General features: G+C 40.5%; 3 protein-coding genes across 3 annotated transcripts; 2 read left to right on the top strand and 1 right to left on the bottom strand.

Annotated features, from left to right (window-relative positions):
• The first annotated feature begins 2331 nt into the window (after positions 1-2331).
• On the top strand, positions 2332-4464 carry LOC140282322 (dickkopf-related protein 2-like). The gene is made up of 4 exons (XM_072376903.1): positions 2332-2499; positions 3265-3421; positions 3506-3640; positions 3723-4464. The coding sequence occupies exons 1-4, from the start codon at positions 2332-2334 to the stop codon at positions 4115-4117; spliced, it is 855 nt and encodes a 284-aa protein (XP_072233004.1). The 3' UTR covers positions 4118-4464.
• Positions 4465-4856: 392 nt separating this feature from the next.
• On the top strand, positions 4857-12974 carry LOC140281841 (GTPase IMAP family member GIMD1-like). The gene is made up of 4 exons (XM_072376336.1): positions 4857-4875; positions 11907-12069; positions 12152-12414; positions 12618-12974. The coding sequence occupies exons 2-4, from the start codon at positions 11907-11909 to the stop codon at positions 12891-12893; spliced, it is 702 nt and encodes a 233-aa protein (XP_072232437.1). The 5' UTR covers positions 4857-4875; the 3' UTR covers positions 12894-12974.
• Positions 12975-13076: 102 nt separating this feature from the next.
• On the bottom strand, positions 13077-22379 carry aimp1b (aminoacyl tRNA synthetase complex interacting multifunctional protein 1b). The gene is made up of 6 exons (XM_072376305.1): positions 21985-22379; positions 17388-17482; positions 16977-17090; positions 15235-15620; positions 13673-13844; positions 13077-13511 (listed from the first exon to the last, which is right to left on the bottom strand). The coding sequence occupies exons 1-6, from the start codon at positions 22014-22016 to the stop codon at positions 13345-13347; spliced, it is 966 nt and encodes a 321-aa protein (XP_072232406.1). The 5' UTR covers positions 22017-22379; the 3' UTR covers positions 13077-13344.
• Between the last annotated feature and the right edge of the window lie 836 nt (positions 22380-23215).

Genomic DNA, 23215 nt, shown 5'->3' with positions numbered 1-23215 from the left:
CTTACAGTTCTGGGGGGCACATGTCGGGTCACGGTGTAAGTTGAGGGGTGGTGTCTTCCCTATAGTGGGAACACCGTAATATCAGAAGTATGAATCAGCCTAATAAGGGATTTCCCTTTAACTTGACTTTGACTTGTGATTGAATATTTTCTAACTAGTGTCACAGTTCTTGTGAATAAAAGACAGAAACCAGAACAATGTAAAAGGCTTTTAAAAAGCCTGATAATCTGTCATTTCAAACAGACAACAAGGTTTCCTGTGACTTCAACAATTTGCTGTAATTCCACATTCTGCTCTGACCCACTGAAATCCTGAGGCCCAAACTGAACCAGTGTCAGGTCACAGTTTGCGGTCGACTCCTCAAAGCGGCGGTGAAAGAATCTGGGGGATAAAAGCAGAAGAAGAGGAGCCGTAGCTCGAGGTGAAGGTTGGTAAACTGATCTGTAAATGCACTGATTGTTTGCTGTGTGCTCTGCCAACACTTTATATACACAATCCAGAGATGAGGAGGCGGCTATTATCAGTGTGATTTACTCAAGTGACCCCTGAGTGCAGCAGCGCCCCCTGCTGTTTGAACACCAGCTCACGGATTCTACTTATAAACTGTACATGTGTGGCTTTAGGAGTCAGTAAGTGCTGCTGTTGTTTTGTAGGTAATAAAATGTCTTATTATCTCTTTCTTTAACAACTAAACACATCTGTTTTACAGAGAAAAGGATGATGAAACCCTTGTGAGGATCAAACCCTTTAACCAGGGCAATGATCGCCTCTTTTTTCTTGATCCCTAAAAGAAAATAGGAACCTAACCTGCCTGCAAGAATGAAAAATGGTCTGGCCAAGGAGAGGAAATGCTACAGGACCCTCACAATCCACACAAAAACCTTTAATACATCCCAAATATATACCAGGGAAAGAAAACATGTTCCATGCCCTGTGTTTGTTAAAGACTGCAGGTTTTGTCTTCAGTTGAACCTGAAGAAAGTTGTTAAATAAAGGTTATCTTGAATCTAAAAGATGTTTGTAAAATAAAGCTGCTTCTGTGGAAGATACCTCCATGAATAACTTAAGTGTTTCCACTTTGTTCTGCTGCATTTCAGACACATTTACAGAAGTTACAGCTCTTTTAATTATAATATCATATAAGTATTATATAATGTAATTATAATATCTAACTGCTGCATGTGAGGTTTATCAGTAATTTACTAATGAATAATATTGTAAAGACTTATTGATCCTTAAACATGTGATAAAACACTAAATGATAACACTACCCCCGTTTTTACACTTTTAGAGGAGTAGTCCTACACTATTACTTTAGTTTAAGTAACTATAAATGTACATTTTACCATAATGTGATCTTTGTTGATGTAATCTAACAGATTAAGGCTTTAAATTTGTTGCCAGCTCAGAGTTTAATCCTCTGGTGTCTGATTTCACAACTTCAGGTGAGTCAGGACTCGCTTTGAAACATTTGTTTGACTTTAAATGAGTTTTGATGATGGAAGTCAACAGAAATCAGAATAAAAGCTACTTTTACCTTTATGGGATCTTTGTTGGTGTAATCTAACAAATGTAGGCTTTAAGTTTGTAGTTAGCACAAAATGACCTGTTATTGTTATTTATTTAAAATATTTACAAGCTGCATCATGTTTACGGGATTTATCTGATGTACATTTGTTGTTTTTATGAACTTTTGTGTCTTATAAATCCATTTGGATCCTGGAGGTCAATAAAAACTAATCCAGTGTCTCTGCTTTCATCTAAAACTACTTTCTGCACAGCAACAACTACAAAGTATGTTCAGCAGCACACCTTTCTTTATCCCCTCGTCTCTGTATCGATGGCTGCAGCTGAAGGGGCGCGCGGGTATCGATGTGCGCGCAGGAAGGGCGGGCAGGGGGCGCGTGGCCGGGGGCTGTGGGTGGACTACATTTGCGCGTGGCTCTGGGAGCCTATAAAACGGAACAGGGTCTGAGCGCCGCTCACCTGTCCTCACAGCTGCAGTCAGATGGAGCATCCTCACCTGAGAGTCTGAAAAGAGGAAACAGAACCAGGAGATTTAACGGAACCGGGACCTTTTACTCCAGAGTTTACAGAGCAGAAAACATCATTCTGCACGCAACCAGCGAGGAGTTTCTGTGCGTCAAGTTTACAGAAAAAGTCTTCATCAGGTAGGATTTTTATCTTTCCATGATATGATTGTTTTGTTCAGCAACACGTGAGGTTTTCTAAATGTGTAAAAACAGGTTTAGTTTTCCTAAAAAAACATGTTTGAAGCGAAAAGGCTTTAAAATAATGATAAATAAGGACCGGTAACTTTGTTTTTCAGTCATGGGCCATCAGCTGGTGCTGATGGTGAGCGTCGGGCTCGTGCTCCTGGCGTGTTCCCGGTGCGGGGAGGCGCGCGTCAGGCTGAACTCCATCAGAACCGTGATCCTGCGGGAAGGTCACCCGCTCCCCGGAAACAGGAGCGCGTGGGAGCCGAACGTCGACCTGACGGTGAGTGCGTGCATGTTTCCCTCAGGTGTTACTTCTTCCACTTTAAGTAGAATCATAAAGTCATTAACAAACATGGTACCATTCTACTAAATAACGCACAGAAGTGTTGGTCTGGTTCAAATAATCACTTTTTATTAGTAAAACTGTTTAAAAAGGTTTCTTTTATCGACCGAACTGATAGATGTTTAAAACTTATCGGTTTAAAACTAATCAGACATTATTTCAACCTTTAAGGTCAAGATTCCTCATCAGTTTAATCATTTTGAGTTTTACAAAGTGAAACTTTATCATCAGGAGATACATGTTCCAGTCTTTCTTAACACACCTCTTCAATGTCTCAAACTTTATTAACAAACCTTTTACAACAAGTTAAACAAACACATTACAAAGTGCCAAACTTTATCAGAAGGACTGTTACAGTTTAGTTTAGAATAATGTTTCTAATGTTGCTGTTTTACAGTATTTCAGACTTCATTAGGACGTTTTTTGGCCCTTTCAGACTGAACATGACCTGTCGTTGCTGGTTTCAGCTCGTTGGTCGCTGGAGTTTCAGAGTCCAGAGCAGGAGAGGCAGCGTATTCAGTTAAATTTTTTATGTTTGGAGGAAAGAAGCTCCCAGACTCAGACTCAGTCATGTTTAAATGCGTTATAATACTTGGTGCTATACATGTTCAGCAGGAACCAGGAACAAACGCTGGTTTTATCTTTGAAGTGAAGGAGTTTCTGAGTGTCGGGTCGTAAAAACATCTTTGGGTTTCTCTGCAGCTCTACCAGTGCATGAGCGACCTGGAGTGCAGCGAGGGGAGCTACTGCCACATTCCCACCAAAGGCCCCGTCCACTCCCGCTGCCAGACCTGCCGTCGGAGGAACAGGCGTTGCCATAGAGATGGCATGTGCTGCCCGGGCAACCGTTGCAGCATCAGTAAGATTATCCTAAAGATGATCGATTCTAATCCAAAATGATTTTTTGGAAGGCAGAGTCCTCATTTTTCTTATTGGTTTGCAGATAAATGTGTTCCTGATGTGGAAAGTTTTCCATCTCAGAGGATCGCAGACACTGCAGCGGATGTGAATCCACTGTCTAAAAAGAAAGGCTGGAGGAAGAAAGACAGCGTGAGCATCAAGAGATCCTCCAGCAAAGGTGAGTTCTCCTTACTGGGCTTTACTTACAGAGACTGTAAGTCTGCTGCTTCCTTCACTCATCAGAGTTTCTGCGTTTCCAGGTCAGGTCGGAGATCCTTGCCTGCGGTCCTCAGACTGTTCGGACAGTTTTTGCTGCGCCCGTCACTTCTGGACTCGCATCTGCAAACCGGTGTTGCGAGAGGGACAGGTTTGTACACGACAACGCCGTAAGGGACACCACGGACTGGAGCTGTTCCAGCGCTGCTCCTGTGGGGACGGACTGAGCTGCCGGACCCTGCAAGACTCCAGCACCAAGCCTCTGGCTTCATCATCGTCTCTGCTGCTGGCTGCAAAGTCCAAGTTTGCTGCAGCCTCTTCTTCGTCTCGGCACTCTGCTCCCCACACCTCGATGCTCTCCTCTTCCTCATCGCCATCGTCAACAAAATCATCTTCAGCTGTGGCAAAGAAGAGACTTCACGTGTGTCAGAAAAACTAAGTAAAAGGACGAATGGAAAGAAAGACAGGTTGAAAGAAGAATGAGAGGAAGAGCGGTTTCCTCTCTCTGTCAATGATCGAGCCCAGAGGCGAGGAGAGGCAGAGAAAGAAAGCATTCATTTTTAAATAAAGGGAGGGATGAATAATATTCCTGTTTTCACCTGTGAAAACTCCCCATTAACCCTCCTCCTCCTCTTTACTTGTATCTTGATGGTAATTAGCTTCCTCTGAAGCAGCATTGACACACAAACTGAGTGGAATGTGAAACTCTTTGTGGTTCGAATCTGGTTTCCTTCCCTGGTGTCTAGACACGCAGAAACCGCTTTGAAATCCAGTTTGACTCCATTTACACTACAAGTGTTAATGTTGAATATCTGATGCACGTCTGTTGTAACTTCCTCAAGAAAATATCAGTGTAAAAACTAGCCTAAAAGAAAATATATCTTTAGCTTAAACTTAGCATTTAGCATTACTTTAGCTAAAACTAGAGTTAAACTTGACCTCATGAACAAAAGCCTGAACTTAAAAGGATGTTTTTTAAGTGGTGTTGTGTAATCGGTAGAAAGTGTTTGCCTGCAGTAAACAGTAGTCAAAGTGCACTTTGGAGTTTCTTCTGATTGCAGAAGAAGAAGGTTGAAGAGCTAGCTAAAGCTAAAAGCTACTCTATCGGGGGCCATCAGAAAAGGATGTTGTTTTGCCATCTAAAACAACTCAAACCTTTAGTTAGAAAAGTTCTTTTATAACTGCTGTTTACTCCTGGTAAGACAACGACTTCTCATAAGAGGGAAAATGAGCTCTGCTAAGTCTGCTAAGGTTTTAGCTTTTGTTTTACCAAGTGACATTTGATTTAGCTGCAAAGAAGCTCAGAGCATTGGCCAAATTTGTTGGCTTCAAAAATAAGCAAGTTTCATTATATGACGCAAAAACTTTATAGTTGTATATATTCACATAAAGATTATGTAAATATTCCATAAGTAAACATCCTCTGTCAAGCTAACACTCATCTGGAAAAGTTTATTTGCTGCATTCATATCAATGCTCTAACTCTAATTGGTGTATCTTGGTTTTTGCAGCTAATAAAATTAATATCTGTGAATGTTAATAGTAATTCTTTTGTACTTTAACCAAATATGACTATTTTTTCTGGAACACTTTTTCTTTAAAAGAAAACTCAATATTTAACGGCTGAAGTTCATCCAGAAAATGTCTGTTTTTGTGAAGGAATTATTTTCCTTTAAATTGAGCCTTTCAGGGTGACTGATGGTGTTGTTATGTGTATTTTTGATAAGTGCAACTGTGAGCTAATTCCAACATATGAAGAGGGAATAATCTCTTTCTGCAGCTAATGTACCAGTTTATAAATCACAAGTTTGTTTATGAATAAATGGCTTTTCTGATTTCCTACATATGCATCTGTTTTTTTACACTTTCATGAACACAATGCGACCTGAAAGTTGAAAAATCATGTTGAAGCAGAAGAGCATTACCTTGATTCAACACTCTGGGGTCCACAAACATGTGTTGATAATATTTCTGTTCATATTTTGGCCAACTTGCTAGTTGCTAGCTTGTAATAGCTAGCAGTTAAATTAGCATGAGCTAACAACAACAGTTATTGCTACTCAATCTGTTTTGTATCTGAACTTTTGTAAACATAGATGTATCTTCCAGTTCTTCAGTCTCTGTGGGTTCTGTTCTATAATTTAGCTTCAAGGCATCTGACTACTACCTCAAAAAATGTCGAGCCAACATTTGATATGTATGATAGGGAGCTCTGCATCTGTTCAGAATGTTTCTGGAATGTTTTTCCAGTAGCCGGTGGGTGGTGATAAGATTAACAAAAATGGAAATCATCCCCACAGGCCTGTAAAGACACAGGGAAATTATTCCTGATCCAAACAGATAAAAGCTCTTCATGGCCACAGAGTTAGAGCTCAACCACAGATATTAAAACTTGAATATGTTTTCTGAAAAACAAATAATCTAATATCGAACAGAGAATCGAGTCAGTTTTACAATTACCAAACCGTACATTTCAAGCGAGGTCACAGCTTCAGTTTTAAGGATCTGATTTTACTTCATTTGAATGATTTATTTGAGTAACACCTCACTCAGCTATTCCTCCAGGGAACACTGAGGCCTTACCAGGCCAGTCCGGAGACATCATCCCGGTTGTGTTTCCTGGGTTTACCCCAGGGACGCAAGCTTTTACATAACAAGGGCACACTTGGGATGTTAATCTGACTTGTTGTGACGATATGACACTCACCTTCACACATTAATCTAAATCTGACCCGATGAAGATGAAGCTGAAGATGAAGCTGATTATGTTACGTATCTCATGCATGAAAATGGTTTATGACTTCTGTTTTTAACGGAAGGTCAAAGCTATTGAACCAACATCAACACAAGCATGAGTAGCCCACATTTCAGGTTGTTCCACATGTTTTTGGCACTCCCAATTACAGAACCATGCCAGGTTCCAGAGCCTGAACCACCTTATTGTTTTTAAACCTTGTTCTTGTGTAGGAAAACATCTCTGTCACTGTTGTATTTATTCACAAACCTGCGTTAGTGCTAAAACTGTTACTGGAGATTTCCTGTAGGGGGCACAATAGAGAACTTAGACTGGACAAAACTTCTGGACTTGAAGGATGAAAACAATAAACATAGAGACAAAAACAAGGTCAGTACTTGTTTTTTTGTTTGGATCACACCAAAAAAAAAACCACAGCTGTGGTATTGCAGATGTTACGTTCGGCCTCTAAATAAGGAGCATCGGACATCTGGTCACATTTATCCCTACATTGCTGCTGCATACTAGCTCTTACCTTCATATTTTGTGTAAAAGTGGATTTCGCAGTCAATGACTGGAGGAGAAGGAGGAATAGGGGCCAAATGCAGGACTTACAGGCAGGTAAAGAAACGGTAACTTTGAAAGGAAGAACTAACTGAAGGTGCTGCCAAGGCAGTAAAAGCAAGATACTAATGAAGTCCTAACAAGACAACAAAACTCTGGTGCACTGACAAAGGAAAACCTGGAGAATTTCCACTGAGGGAGATAAAGCAGGTGTGACACAGGCAGTAATCTCAACAGAATACAAATGATGGCGAACTCGACAAAACGGAACAGGAAGCAAGTTAAACTCAGGTAAGCTAGAACATGTGACTCCAAGAACCCAAAAGACAAGACCACAACAGAGGCGCTAATTACAGATTCATCATAAACAACTACAGGGCCAAACAAACAAGGGGTAGGGGTGAGGGAGACATTATGAGCATGTGCAATGTGACGCTTAGCTAGCTCCTAAGCTAGAAAAGCTGCCATCCTGTGTAGTGGTTTGTCCATGTCCTTAAGATGTTTTGGGGTTTTACAAGATATTGAGACTGAGGATTTCTGCTTTGAATCAGCAGAGCGCCACCTACAGGTGAGGTCAGACCGCTCATATGTTCCTTATGAGGAACCAGTCCTGACTATTTGTTAAGTGGGGCTGTCCGGCCAATTAGCATTGGTGGGGAGAAACTAACTAAAGCTAAGTGGAGAAGCTGCCTGGTTTGTTTAGTCTGTGGCTGTAATGCAACAAAATCTGGTTTTATAACCTTGAATGTCTCACCGAAAGCTGCTTGTATATTTGACCTGATCCAGGAGACACAGCGAGTATAAACGGGCATGTTGGCCCACCAATCTGTTTATTTTTTCAGGATATTTTCTCTCCGTCCTGCTCTTAGAGTCTTTCAAGGGACAGAAAGTCAATACATAACCATTCTGCAACTTCCACTTGCAACAAACGTGTATAATTTAGCAGAAAGGGAAGTGCAGTGGACTGCTGGGCTCCAGCCCACCCGCTACCCGATTAACGGATTGACGGTATAGAAGATGGATGGATGGAAGTGCAGTGTGCCCTGCTGGTGGGCAGATGTGTGGGCGTGGTGTAGAGCCAAGCCCAGACCATCATAAATCACAAGTTTTTTTTATGGCAACTGTTAGAGGGATAAAAACAGTTTTGGAGGATAAAAACAGCTCGAGTGGAACTTCAATATGAACAGAGGCAGAAAATAATGTTGCTCCCACACACAAACATTTAAAATATACCTTAAGGACTCAGAAAAATTTAGTAACATCTCTCATAGGCCCTTGTTGGTAAGCACATTGTTTTAATCCTTATAAGATGAGTCTAAAGTCTGCAGGATGTGCTGCTGCTGTATCTCACCACATGTGGTGATTTTTGTTTCCCGAAACCTTCCTCGAATTGATTGCGATCTTTTGGAGGCCCTCTGACAGCGAGGCAGGAGAGAACGTGTGCTTCCCTGTTCGTGGCTCATGGCTGTTGGGCATAACTGTCCTTACTTTGGTTAGAGTTGTTTCAGAGATAACACACACACTCGCTCGCTGGCACAGGTCTTTTCCGTACACGTTCACCAGTGTTTCCCAGCTTCCCTGTCCTTGCGTGTTCAGTGTTCAGACACCTATCTGCATTGATGTCACGTCTGCATCTGTGATTCCCCGTTTCCTTAATGTCAAAGTTTAGTTTCACACACTCAGGTTTCCTTGTGGCTCTGATTGCGATCTGACTATGTAGCTAAGAGCAGCTCATACTTTCTGCTACGAGATCCCACAGATCCACGGTATGAGATTGAGTTTTTAGTGGGATGACGCTACGTAGAAGGCTGATACATCCTGTAATATATCACAAAGATCACACTGAATGAGATATATTCAGCCTGCGAGGTGTGGCACTTTTTATCACGGGGACCACATTTCAACCTATAATGAGAAAAGATAGAGGAAAACTTATGGTGGTAATGGTGAAGTGGTCAAAGCTGTATTATGTACAGATGTTCCAGAATGGCGCCGCCCTAGAGGCAGCAGCCTGCTCTGCACAAACTGAGTCTTTCTCTAACATCTTCTTTAGATTTTTCTGTAAAAACAGAGATTTCTGAAACATTTTCTATGCTGGTTTGGATGCTGTGCTGCTGGGGGGACTTCTGCTGGTAACTCTGGTATCTTTTTACATCTGTTATGATGCATAACCATGGCAACAGGACACCCGTTAACCAGCTAACTGAGCTCCCCAAAGCCCAAGTCATGCCTGGAATAAGACCCCTAATTAATGAGTGAAATTAAAAACCTCTGGGGTGCAGAGCAGGGTGATGAATAACAGCCAGAATGCAACTAAACAAGGCATCTGTGATTGAAGGAGAGCTTTCTGTTTTCATTTTGTGGATGTCCACCACAGCTGTTGATGTTTCCTTTACCTCTTTTACTGAATCACAATCACTGGCACTGTGGCATGTCCAGCCCCCCATCTGTTTAATCACCTTAAACCAGTTCATGGAAACAAGTCTGATTCACATTTATGTTTTGCCTCTTTTAAAATAAAATCCCTTCATGTTTGCTTTGCTTGTGAATGGAAACTCAGATTCCGCACACATGTATCATCAGTCCAAAAGTTGCTCATTGTACCGAGTATTAGTGGAAACATCAAATGTTAATGCGTTCTGCAGACTGGGCTGAATATCCTGCACATCTTTGAGCATGTTGCTGTAGTTTCTCTGCACGACACAGCAAATGACTTTCTTATCAACAGGTAAAACAATAGTTAACGCAGTCAGTGAGCAAAGCGTGTGCTGTGACATCATTCTGTGATATCGGGCATCTGAGGTACGTGGAACACAGAAAGCATTGACATCACAGCTTGTGCACATGAGGGCCGAAGGACTGTTTGAAGCTGGACTTGTTTTAATTCTTACAATAAAGCCCTTCAGATTGCATTATCAATGAGAGAGTCACATGCACAGCAGCACAGCGCAGTTTGTGGGTGTAGTTTGGGAAGGAAGATGCTATCAGCTCACTTTCAGGAAAAACTGGGAACAGATGGAGATGTTCTGTGTTCGGCAGCCGGAGGACAGCTTTGGTTCGAACTTTACGAACACAGTGATCTGCTTCACATTCACACAGTTAAATCAACTCCTGTTTGTCTGATTTTTGGTTAATTTAAACTGTAGAAACACCAAACTGCAGCAGGTGACGTGTCAAACATTGGCGTTGCAGTATGTTGAACTGCAGTGGTGTTTATCACTTTTATGACTTGATAAAGCTGCGGCAGACGGCTCGGATTGGTTATATTTTAACCAGTTACCACACCTATTCAAACAAACAGCCTCCATATTTATCAGTCCAGGAACTGTGTCTCTGTTCTCCTCTCCAGCTCAGATAGAGCAGGTAAGACCCGCTATTATTCGTGGTTTAAATGTAAGGTACTTTAATAAAGTTTAGTCTCGGTTTGGTCATCATCAGCAGATTGATTTGAATTGATCTCAACCCTATAAAGACTGATTTTGTACAATCTTGACCAAAATCCAAAGAAAATTGAATCTGCAGTGACTGCTATGAGGATTAAAAATAAGTTGGTTAATTTGTGTAAATGTTTTGAAGCAACTTTATTGAACTGGGAACCATCATAATCAACATTTTTATACCTGAATAAAGGCTTTTAAAGGAGCAATGCAAACCCAAAACTAAAGGTCACGCTTATTACGATCCTGCTGCTTTTCACAACTTATCCTGAAGCTTTTAGAAACAGAAAATGTTGCAGCTCAACCAGAAGTTGATCCTCACAGTGAGTCCTGTAGCTCCGGCGCATTAACAGTGGAAACATTATTCAAAGTATGAATGAGTCACAGGAAGGAACTGCTTTATTTGCACTACTTACCTGTAATGAACCTTATTACTGCCGTATTTATTCAGATGTCATATATATATGACTTGAATTGGACTTTTAAGGGTCCTATGCAATCTCAGGTTCAGTTTGATTCTGTTTAGATACTCAACCAGTGTAGTGATGTCACACGCTGTCATAACCTTTAACCTTTAACCAATATTCAGGTTGGTTTTTGTTTAGTTTTAAATTAGTTTTATGCCGTTAAGTTATTCTCTACTTGTGCAATTTCAACACCAATTTCTTCTCTTACATCACTTGTCTTGTCATTGCGATAGGCTTTGTAGTCCATCCATCCATTTTCTATATGCACTTAATCCACTTTAGGGCCGTAAGCGGGCTGGAGCCTATCCCAGCCGTCATTGGGCGAGAGGCGGGGTACACCTGGTACACCTGGTACACCTGGGCAGGTCGCCAGCCCATCACAATCACTCCTAAGGACAGTTTAGAGACACCAATTAATCTATCTTGCATGTTTTTGGACCCACGCATACACGGGTAGAGCGTAATAAACAGAACAAACTCCACACAGAAAGGCCCCAGCCGGGAACTGGATCTGGACCCTCTTGCTGTGAGGTGATGATGCTAACCACCATACCATCGTGCAGCCCCAGGCTTTGTAGGTTTCTCTGAAATCACCCAAAAGTAAAGCGTTCACCCACACGAATTCCAATTCACTCCGACCATATCTGAGCTCTGAATCTCCTCTTCATATCTGGAAGTGCTGGACTCTTTGAAGTTCTCTCAGCTAAACAGAGCCAGAAGGGGCTGACAACAACTGTTTTAACAACAAAGACAAACAAAATTTAAATAGCAAAGAAGCTAAAGTTTAGCACCTAGTTTCACTTCATGCCAAAGCAGATCTTTGACTTTGACTTCTGCCTTTTCCACCAAAACCATCAAGAGCCTCCCACAGCTCAGACTGTTCCATGTTTTTCTGAGACTGTCTCCAAACGGCAGCGAAACACAATGTAGACGCGTCCTTGTGCGACACCAAGAGAGAGCGTACAAAGGTCTTTGTTCAGTCCTTGAAAAGAGAATCACAAACCTTCTTTTTGTTGTTTCCTTCAGATGGATCTCCGTGACAAGCTTCGTATCCATGGAAACAGCCCATCTAATATCCTGAGCAAGTGGTATCGTAACAAATCTGACCAGCAGAATGCGTTAGCCTTGAATGTGTTGTTGCTAGGCGACAGGCAGAGTGGGAGGAGCTCTGTCGGGAATGCTCTGATTGGTCGGTTTCTCTTCAGAACATCGTAATTCTTTGTACTTTGTGTGAAATAAATCAATAAAAGTTATTTTCACACACCTGGCAGGTGCACACGACTTCCAGACAGGCCGCGGTGCTCCTGGAGTTTCAACGGAAACAGAATGTCGGCTGCTCAGTCGAAATTTTCCAAAATATTTCAGGAGGCAGGGGGCGGAGTCTGACCTTGGGTTGAGAGTGATAGACACGCCCCCTCAGATGCCCCACGCACAAAGTGTGCACAAGCTCTGCCCCGAGGGTGTGCACGTGGTGGTGATTGTTGTAAGAGCCGACCTGCTGCGTGAAAACGCACACCTACAGCAGCACACAGAGGTACACAAACACACACACAACCTGTCCTTTTCTGTCTTTTTTCTACTTTTAGGTTGTTTTTTATTTTATTCTTTTGATTTTGTGGATGTTTTATGCCTCTTTTCAGTCTGTCCTGCTGTATTTTTGTAGTCTTTTGTCTCTTGTTGGATGTTTTGTGCCTTCATTTACTCACAGGTTTGTTTTGTGTCCCTTTTGGCTCTCAGAGTCTCTTCGGCCCAGAATGGTACAATCACGCCTTACTCGTAATCACCCATGCTGACCATCTGAAAGAGGCGGAGCTTCACCCCCCTGTCTACCTCAGCCGAACCACTGACTGGCTGAGAGCCCTGGCTGAGAAAGTCTCAGGCGGAGTCTGTTTCTTGGATAACAGCTGTGATTGGCCGTCAATCAGAGGTCGACCTCTGAGAGACCGACTGCTCAACCTGTCTGCAAAGAACCATCACCAAGCTCTGAGAGTCAGGACGGAGGTCTCACTCTGACACAAACTCTGGAGCTTTTTACCTGTCAAACTTAAAATAGCCTCACAGAGATGTTATATTTATTTCTCCCAGATTAATGACTGATTTATTGCTCTATATTATTCAAGTACAGTTTGTAACTAGTTTTGATAGTTTGTGGTAGAACATTTATTTGGTATTCATGTATTTAAGTTTTTTGGTGTTCTTTGTTTATCAGATTTCTTCACGTTCGAACAGACTCTGGTGGCCGTAGAATCACAGAACCCTGAAGCCATAGCTGTAACATTTTAAATATGAAATGATGAAATAAAACCCACGCTAAACAAAATCCTCTGCTCTTAAATTGTGTATTTGTTGCTGCATAGTTGTTCTCACATCAACAAACAGGACTGTGGCTCCCATCAAAGGTAAAATGGCTGAGAGTTTTTCTGCTGCTCTGGGCAGGCGCTTCGCAGAAGAAGAACCAAGGTGCTTATCTGATGGTGCAGTTGGTGAACGAGGGGGCCCTGCACAGCCCCTTCCCCTTCACCTCGAACGCGCAGCCTTTGTAGTTGGCCACGCCCTTGCTGTCCACCTTCAGGTCGGGCTGCAGAAGCTCCCAGACCCTTTGCTTGGACTGCAGCTCCCGGTCCGGTTCTCCTGAACGCACATTTGCAAAGAGAGCGAGGAAGACTCATGAATCGTAACTTTGGTGGATGTATGACATCATCTATTGTCCTTAAGCAGATCTAAAGTAGTGAAAAGAGATGTTTACAGCATAACATATAACCGTGCATCAGTCATGATGGCATCATGGTTACCGGGGAAACTGAGGAAGGTGACTCTGTCTCCAGGGACGGAGCCTGTGGGCGGAGCCAGAAGCTCAACGCTGTCATCGGAGGCGGAGCAACACAGGAGGCGCGCCTGAGAGACCACGCCCCTCATCTTGGAGGCCTTGACGTTGCAAAGCAACACAGCGAGAGAGCCCTGCAGCTGCAGAGAGAAGAGGTTCACTCTCTAACATTTAAAATAATGAAATAAATATACAAGTAAATAAATGATAATCATTAGGGTTCTGTGATTCTATACATATATCATATATATATATATATATATATATATATATATATATATATGTATGATCGTTTAAAATATGTCTTAACATATTAAAATATTTTTACACCACACAGGATGTTTTGCTGCAATTTGAAATCTAAAGCTGAATATTGTTCATATTCATAAAATGAATAAGAGACACCTGTAATATCTTCTAAATGTTGTATAAATGTTAATGCATTAACATATTTAAAAAAAAATAAAAGCTACAATATTTTGAGAAGGATGTTAATTTTTTTCTAAATGTAAATGTGAAAATTTTAAAGACAGTCAAAATATTTCAAGAAAAATTTGAACTTATGAATTTTAAGGGGGAAAAGATTATTTTTAGAGTTAATTCAAAATATTTTAGTATTAAGATTAACTATCTTAAGAAATTATCATATTTTATGAAAAAAATATTATATTTGAATAATCATAATAGTTTTAATTATAAATGTACTCTTGAGAATAAAAAAAATTGAGAAATAGATAGAATAGGAAATAATTTATTAATTCATCCTGATAATATGTTTTATAGTTTTTTTGGATAGATTAAAACGTTTTTCAGAATAAAATCCCAAGAGAGTAATTTATGAGACTTGAATGCGACTTTTTATGGGGAACAAAGATCCATTTTCATCCACTCAGAGATGAAAAAATTATGAAATACCAAATTAAAATAAAGTCAGAATATTGATAAGAAATAAACTAAAAATTTGTTGAGATATATTCAATATTTTTTAAGTTTAAGAAATGAACTGAATATTTTATAAAATAATCATATTCTGAGAAATAAAACATATAAATAATAAAGAACTTATAAATATTCAAATATCCTAAGTTCTTTTGTCTTGAAAAATAAAGACCTGATATATACATTTTAGAAATATCAATATCTAATATAAAATCTAATAATAAAAATTGAATTACGTTTTATTGGAGGAATAACTTGAAAACACAATGAGACGTGAATTTGGAATATTTTCAGAAACAAACAAAATATAAGAGAAAAAAGTTGGAATATTTAATCAAATGAGTTGGAAATATTTAAATTTTGTGTGAAATTTTAAACAATAAAGTTGCTATTTCTTGAAAAAATAAAGTTCCAATTTTTAAAATATATTATTATATAATATATTATTAATATATATATATTAAGAATAAATTATATGGTTGACAGATGCTTGATGGATAAAATGAAAATGTTTTGAGAACAAAGTTTTTCTTATTTGAAACATAAATATTAATATTTTGAGTTAACGTCAGATCAATTTCAGAGCGTCACCTCGTCCAGGTGTGTTTTCTCTCCCAGCTTGCTGACGACCGTCCGGGGGGCGTTTTCTCCCAAGTCCACTTCCTGGATAATCATGGCTTCAGCCAATGAGTGACGGCGGACGCTGAGGATTCGTCCGACTCGCAGGTCCAGACGTGATGCGTCAATCTGAGACTCCGCCCCCAGAGAGACAGAGTCTGAGGTGAGACGAGCACCTTTCCGTTCCCCTCTTCTCCTCCTTCCCTGCTTCTCTCTGCCCTCCTGTGAGGAAGAGGAGGAAGAAGAAGTCGCTGGAACAGCAGCTGTTGCTCCAGCCGGGGAGGGGCGTTGATTTGCAGATGTGGAAGAGGCGGAGCTCAGATTCTTAGGAGGCGGGGCCTGAGAGAACAAAGCTTTGGCTGAAAGAGAGAAATGATGCTAAATTAACAGGAATAAAAGCAGGATTTCATCTTTAAGTCTGGTGTCATCGTGTTGGCCAGGTTTTGAACGTTTTGATTGAGTTGATGAACAGATTTCCAGGTGTTCACGTGTTGCTGACATGTGTGAAACAGCTGCAGGTGTCCGTGTGTTTCTGCCTCTGTGAGGACAGCTTCAGTGAAGTGAAAACATGTCACAAGAAGATCATAGTTTATGTGAACTTAAGTGAGAAGATTTGACAAGAGAATACAAGCAAGACAAGGTGTTGGAAGAAAGTCTTTGACCCTAAACTTTGGGTCGAGGCCCGTTAATGGGCAGAACCAACAGAGCTGATGCTGCGTTATGGAGCTGCTCTCACAGCTGCTTTGTTCACTGTCACTGCAGAAATGAACATACAAGGTGAGCAGAAGGATTTCTGTGGACGATTCCCCCTTGGAGTCCCATCAGGTCTGTTGGTGGTCCTTCGATGGGGACATATTCTCTTCAGACTGACAAAAGAATGTGGACAACAGAGTCCTGGACCATCTCTGAATGGGTCCTTCATCCATCTTCATCCTGTACTGAAAGCCATCCACTTGTGATTGGATCACTCAGGACTTAGCATCAGGTCTGAACAGCCCATTTTCTGGTTGGACTGGTTCTGAAAGTAGGGATATATTCTGAAGAATTATGTCTAGTCTCAGCTTGAGTTTCATTTATTAATTCCTTGTGTTTCTCTTGATTTTCTCTGTTTTGTCTCGTTGTCTGGGACTTATTTATTTAGTGCCTCCTCATGCCTTCTTGTCTCCTCTCATCTATCCTGCTCACTGTGACCTGGAAATCGATTTCAAAAAGATATTTTTAAGGAGATGCTGCCAGCGAGGATGCATCGGTGTATCCATTGAAGACGTTTTCTGTGCCTCATAAAGGGGGCAGGACTCTTCATGCCATGATTTTAAGCAGGAAACTGTCTTTTTTTATTCAAAGGCCCAGATTTACATTTATTAATGGAATTAAGGATTTAGGGAATTCACTCTGAAGGTCGTCAGATGTAAACATGGAGTGTGTGTGTGTGTGTTTGTACTTGTTTTATTCACATAATGAGGACAAGGTGACTGCACACCAACTTATGGGGACTTCCTGTGACGAGGGGACAGTAACTCTGACCCAGTGGATAAAGTCATTTTTAAGGGGTAAAGACCTGGTTTTAGGATTAGGCATTGTTAGATTTAGGCTTAGAGCTAAATGTTCTGATGTGATGGTTTCAGATTGGGGGGTTTTCTATATTGGTCCAATAACTAATATAGAGTCCCCACAGTCCTGGTAAACCAGACTGTGTGTTTGTGTGTGAAGCATACCAGTCCGTCGCTTCTGCTTGTCCTGCAGCTGAGTTCTCAGCTGTTCGATGTCCTTTTTCAGTTTGGCATTTTCCACCAGCAGCTTCTTCTGTTCTCTGACCGACGCCTGCAGCACTGCAACAGAAAAGTTTTCATCTCATCCACAAGGGGGCGCAATGCTGTTTTTATCTAACTTTGATTCAAAGTAAATCAAAACAAGAAAATATCAAATAACTCATTGAAGTGACAGTTGTTTGCTGTTGTGTATTTTTTTTAATCAGTCCTTTTAGATGGGCTGAGATGTATTTTTTTGGATCCATCAGTTACTGATTTATATATATATATATAAATATATACGTTAGCTAGTACACTAGCAAACGTATATATTTTATTAGCACAAGTAACCCAATGTTTCTGTGTTTCTGGCCTTACAAGCTTTCTCTCTGCTCAGCAGGGCGTGGGTTTTAAAATACTCCATGATCTGCTCGCCATCCTCTGGATCGAGCTTCAGGAGAGCCGTTTCCAGGCTGAAGACAGAAAAACAGATAAAAAGAGAATTAAAGTGAAGACAGAAGGTAATTTTCTTATTTAAAGTCTAAAGAATGAGAATAACTATCATATTATTTAAAAAATTCACAAAAAACATTTTCACACAAAATTGTCAAAGTCTAATTGTTGGTCAATTAGGACAAAATTAATTAAATCTAAGGTCAAGTAGAAGAAATTTAGGCAAAACCTCTAGTCAGATTACACAAGTTCAGCTCATGTTCATGTTCAGGTGTTTTTATACATTAAAACATTTAAGGAGTGAAACAACCTGTAAAAAACATGACTGAATATTTCCACCTTGTAATGCACCCATAAGTAAGGATTTATGACTCAAGATTAATCAAATAAAAGCTTCTCGACAGGTGCTTTTCCTACACAGCAAAACCCTTTGTTGTTCCATCAATGCTGAAAGGTATAAAGAGGTTTTAGAGCAACATCTGCTCCCTTCTTCAGGGAAGATCTTGCATATTTCAGCAGGACAAAGTTAAACCACATCCTGCATCTATTCCAACAGCACGGCTTCGTAGTGGAAGAGTCCAGCTGCTGAACTGACCTGCCTACAGTCCAGATGTTTCACCACCTGAAAACATTTCAAATACAACAATAAAGACGCAGGAATCCTCTATCAGACCAGAATGGGACAACATTCCTCTGCCAAAGGTCCAGCAGCTGGTGTCCTTAGTTCCAGATGTTTACAGATGTTTTTAAAAAAAGAGGGGATGCAAATAGGACATGCCACTTTCAACATTTGACATGTTTTCTATGATTCGTTGGTAATAACATATTGGTTTATGAGATTTACAAGTCTTTGCATTCAGTTTTGATTCTCATTTGAGTCCAAACTTTTCTGGGATAACGGTTGTTAAAGAAGAGGATTCAGGTGAAACAGGTCCAAATCAAACTGTAAGTCTGAAGTTAAGACAGAGAAGTTTATCAGTTCAGGATCGATTAACACCAGCTGAACTCGAAGCTCAAGTAAGCAGGTCTTGATTGAGCGTTTTGAGTGAGCTAAGATCAGTTTGAATAAATGAAATCTAGATCAGATCAATTCTCAACATCAGTTAAAGCAACATTCAGTTTTATTTATAAAGCACCAAATGTCATCTCAAGGCATTTCAAAGACACAGTCCATCTTGACGTACTGTCACTTTATCATATGACCTACACAGAGTGACACTCCAGGGGGCGTGGCTAAAACAACATCCACCTTTGAAATGATGGACAGTATGCAAATGAGACAGGTGGTGATGTCATCATCGAGTGGATTAAAAGTTTATACAGATGGTATCTCAGAGGATGAGAAGAATCGCCACAGGGTAACAGTGTAAAATGTTAGATTTAACTTTCTATCATAGCAGAAATCAGACACTTCAAAGCATTTCCTGGCTGATATGTTGATGTCATGTTGTTGATGCGTTTAGCAGATGCTTTTATCCAAAGTGACTCACATATGAGGATATAACATCACAGCTAACGTCAAAGCTAACAATAAGCTACATAGAAGGAAAACCACGAGTCAGGCTCTGTCAGGAGTGACAGTGTAGAAATAGAGTGCAGAGGATTTTACCCTGATTTTCAAGGTGTTAATTGAATAATCTATTTGATGGAAATATTTCTACCTATATTTTATCAAAGCTTTCTCCAGAACATTTTAACTAATATGATTAGATTAAGAGGGATCCTGAGGCGTTCCCAGGCCGGATGGGATATATAATCCCTCCAGAGAGTTCTGGTTCTGACCCGGGGCCTCCTCCCAGGAGGCATCCTAACCAGAGGAACCACCTCAGCTGACTCCTTTCTATGTGGAGGAGCAGCAGCTCTACTCTGAGCTCCCCCCGGATGGTGGAGCTCCTCCCCCTATCTCTAAGGCTGAGCCCCGCCCCCCTCTGAAGGAACTCATTTCAGCCGCTTGTATCCACGACCTCCTTCTTTGGGTCAGAACCCAGATCTGTGAGCACAGGTGAGGGTTGGAACAAAGATGGAGCAGGAACCTGAAAGCTTCTTCCTCTGGGTCAGTTCACTGCAACGGACCGGATCAGCGCCCTCATTACTGCTGTCCAAAGAGCCAGTTTGTAGTGGGAATCAGCCCACCCAAGTCCTCGCCTTCGCCTGCCACACAGCTCACACAGCACCAGACCTTGAATTTCTTCCCTGAAAGTGTTGTGTGCATTTGCAGGTGGCATCCTCTTGCTTCTTTGGGCTGATACTGTATGAGTCCCAGGAGCAAAGGCTTTGCCACCAGGTGGTTGTTGGTGAGTCCAGGTGGGTGCCCCCGTTGTCCTTTTCCATAACTTTAACTGTGTGGTGCTGCTCCATAAAGGTCTTTATGGATAAAGGTCTATATCACTTTCAGTCTGATCCCTCCCCTGAGACTAATTTGCCTTCGGAGACCCCCACTCATGTTTAGATATCTGTGTTGATCTCCTGCAGTCCTGTGGACTAACTTCACTTTCTCATGAACTAGCTTTAGCAGGCTAGGCTAATTCTGTGAAACTTGAAGAGACAATACTGCGATTGTTTGCTTTTGTACTCACGGTTCTTTATCTTAAATGCTATTTGTAAATCAATTAATTCATTTTAATACATTTCATGGTCCTTGGCTGTAAACATGCATATCTGTGACAGACGTTATCTGTGATGTATCCCATTAACGATCTCTATCCAAACATACACTGCGTATTTACAGTGTATGTTTGGATAGTGATAAACCACTGACGCACACATCAGTTATGACTCTGGTCAGCGTTTACATACATAAACACACTTAACTGACACTCTTATCTCTACTTTACCAGAGAGAAAATTCCCCTCACCTATTGAAAATAATCTGTTTATAATAGATTATATAGAGCATAAGGAAAAATGAAGTTGGTTCCATTTATTTTCCTGCTGAACATATCTTTAGTTTAAGCATCAATGTTATTTTTTTAAAGGAAACTTTACATTTTGACAACAAGATTTCAAAAGGCTGCATCTTAAAAATGGTTAAAGATAAAAGGAAACTATAAATGGGAAGAATGTGTGACCCAAAGTTAATGAAGGTCACTTCAATAAAACAACATATTTTGAACATATTTCCACTTTGTTTTCTTTCAGTTTTTCCTTTTGTGATTCTTTTCTGAATATATGTTTTCACAGCTATGAACAAAGCTGTTCCAAGTATGATCTGGTGTTCATGCCTGTTAGTTTTATTTGTTCTCAGAGTCCAGAAATCATAAGTTAGGAAGTGGAACAACAATTATCCTCTATAGCCAACAGGCTCATCAAAGTGTCTGATCCCTTCAGTTCACTTCATCAGTATCAGAAAAACCAGTCCTCATTACTGCTGACACACTGGTTTCCAGCCACATTCAGACCCCCCTGTGCAACTTCTCCGTCTACCTTTTCCCCTTTTTTTCAATCTTGGTCCCTTCCTCACCATTGTGGGTCAATCTGTTGAACTCACCACTCGCTCCAGTCTATCGCTCCCCTTTTTTATCTGACTGCGAGCAAACTCTGAACCCCTGAATCTTCACCGGTCAAAACTTATACCAAAACATCGTCTCCAGTCAAAATCGCACCCAGAACCAGACATTTTCCTCAAAAATGTTACACCAAAAGACATCTTAATGTGTGAATTTGATTAAAATAATATAAAATAATACATGTCTGCCATCTAGTGGTACTGATCGTGGGGAACAATTCATGTGAATATGTAATATTTACACCACAGGCACTTGATATTTTGCTTACTTGTGTTCATATTGTGAATGACACACTGTTGGAACTCTTTGCATTTTAATAACTTAGACCTGGGAAAGCTAAAAAAACAACAACATTTCATGCTTTATTATTATTAGTCTTCACAATGTAGCTGGAAACAATATGTCCTCATATTAATGATAAACAAAAACGCACACAGCAGCTGCTGACATACAGAGAGAGACACAACAGCTGCAAACAGACATGATGCTAAAAATATCTGCTACAACATACTCACACCCACACAGGGCGAATCTGATCTTCTGCCAAACACTGAAATAACAGAAGACGACCAAATACAATAAAGAAAAACCAAGTTTCAGGATTGTTTAAAGAGAAAAGAGTCATTTCAGTCGACTGAACGTCATGATAGAGGCCCAGCATTACATCTGCTTTAGATAAACAATTCAATTCAATATTTACTGCCCGCACAATATTTATTTTGATCATTGGCTGGGAAAATAAAGATAAAACTGGATAAAAAATAGGAAAAAATATACCCGTGGTAAAAGAAAACATAATTAAAGCCAAACACCCGCAGCCACAGAAATTTAAATATTTGAAAACAGTCTAATGTGAGGCTCATTAGCACCAATGAAGAGGTAAAAATCAGGCTAATCTAACCTTTACATGCCCTCTGCAGGGATCAGCTTCATCACCTGCAGGACTTTAATGCTCCAGAGTGAGTAAGAGGAGTGACACGGAGAGGAATAAAAGACGCTGAGGAAGAGCTCTTTACCTGGGGTGAAACAGGTTGTCCATGTTGTTCATGTTGTCGGTCGGACGCTCAAACACAGGAAGCTCATGGAGTGCTTTAGTCTCAGATACGACGTCTGTCAGCTGTCTTCTTCCATCTCCAGCTGGAGTCAGTGCTGTCTTTGGCTGGAGGTCAGAGGTCACATGCCTCCAGTCTAAACCACAGAAGAAGAATCAGGGTGGAAAGCAGTGGTAATACACGGCACATGGTCATTTATACATTTGAATGGAGCATGGTTTTACCCCCTGGCACTGAAACATAACAATCCAATCTCATATTATTCTGTAGTTTGATCTCACTGATAGTTAAAGCATTAATTAAACTTTTCATGCTATAAGTTAATTTGTTCAGTTACTTTAATCCCATTTTGGAAGTGTTTTTTTTGTAGAAAACTGCACAGATATATTTTAATTCACTTATTATTATATCATTTAAGTTGTGAAACTTGTATATTGATAACTGATTTAAAATAGATAAATTTAATTCTACCCCAAAACACTGAATTGTGTTCTGATTTAAATATTTTTTTGGTATTTCTGGTTTTGTTTTTAAAGTAATTAATAATCAGAATGAAAAATACTTAACAAGCACAAACAAACATAAACGTTGTGAGTCATTTCAGGAGTTGGTATGTGATGAATGTGTCTTTATGTTCATTCAGGGAGGATAAGATTCAGGTCAGCGTGTTGTGTTTTGGTGTTTAAGTACATGATCAGCGCCCTCTGGTGGAAGACACGGATACTGCAATGCAAAACTCTGTCACTTTTCATCCCACTGTTTTAACAACTTGGTCCAGTTCAACGCTGGACTGAAGGAACTGAGCCACAAAGAGGATCAGTTCCAACTCTCAGAGCCTGAACTCCAGAGCAGGGAAATGGAAGCATCTGAGAAATAACTCCTCATGGTTTATTTACTGATTTATTTCTTCCTTTAGCAGCAGCTAACGCTAACAGCTTAGCTAATGAAATAACTCCTCATGGTTTATTTACTGATTTATTTATTCCTTTAGCAGCAGCTAACGCTAACAGCTTAGCTAATGAAGATGGACGGAGTTTGAGCAGTACAAAGAGGCTGTTATCAGAGGGTAAAATAGGTCCTGAGACAGGAGCCACTGTGCTGAAACCAACAGTGAACTTTCCCCACTGTGGGATCAATAAAGTTTTATCTTATCTAATCTTATCTTATTACGCCTGCCTCAAACAAACGAACTCAT

This window comes from Leuresthes tenuis, unplaced genomic scaffold (genome assembly GCF_036924035.1).
Source record: "Leuresthes tenuis unplaced genomic scaffold, fLeuTen1.0.hap1 SCAF_22, whole genome shotgun sequence".
Lineage (NCBI taxonomy): Eukaryota > Metazoa > Chordata > Actinopteri > Atheriniformes > Atherinopsidae > Leuresthes > Leuresthes tenuis.
Note: the sequence above shows the minus strand (reverse complement) of the source record. Positions and strands in the feature narration are given on the sequence as shown.

Bases quoted from the DNA above. Each gene is read 5' to 3' on its own strand.
- LOC140282322 (XM_072376903.1), top strand. From the start codon at position 2,332: ATGGGCCATCAGCTGGTGCTGATGGTGAGCGTCGGGCTCGTGCTCCTG. The intron at 2,500-3,264 runs GTGAGTGCGTGC...GTTTCTCTGCAG, and splicing joins AGCCGAACGTCGACCTGACG to CTCTACCAGTGCATGAGCGA. The intron at 3,422-3,505 runs GTAAGATTATCC...ATTGGTTTGCAG, and splicing joins GGGCAACCGTTGCAGCATCA to ATAAATGTGTTCCTGATGTG.
- LOC140281841 (XM_072376336.1), top strand. From the start codon at position 11,907: ATGGATCTCCGTGACAAGCTTCGTATCCATGGAAACAGCCCATCTAAT. The intron at 12,070-12,151 runs GTCGGTTTCTCT...CACACCTGGCAG, and splicing joins TGTCGGGAATGCTCTGATTG to GTGCACACGACTTCCAGACA. The intron at 12,415-12,617 runs GTACACAAACAC...TTTGGCTCTCAG, and splicing joins ACCTACAGCAGCACACAGAG to AGTCTCTTCGGCCCAGAATG.
- aimp1b (XM_072376305.1), bottom strand. From the start codon at position 22,016: ATGAACAACATGGACAACCTGTTTCACCCCAG. The intron at 17,483-21,984 runs GTAAAGAGCTCT...TTCTGTCTTCAG, and splicing joins GACAACCTGTTTCACCCCAG to CCTGGAAACGGCTCTCCTGA. The intron at 17,091-17,387 runs GTAAGGCCAGAA...TTTCTGTTGCAG, and splicing joins GCTGAGCAGAGAGAAAGCTT to TGCTGCAGGCGTCGGTCAGA.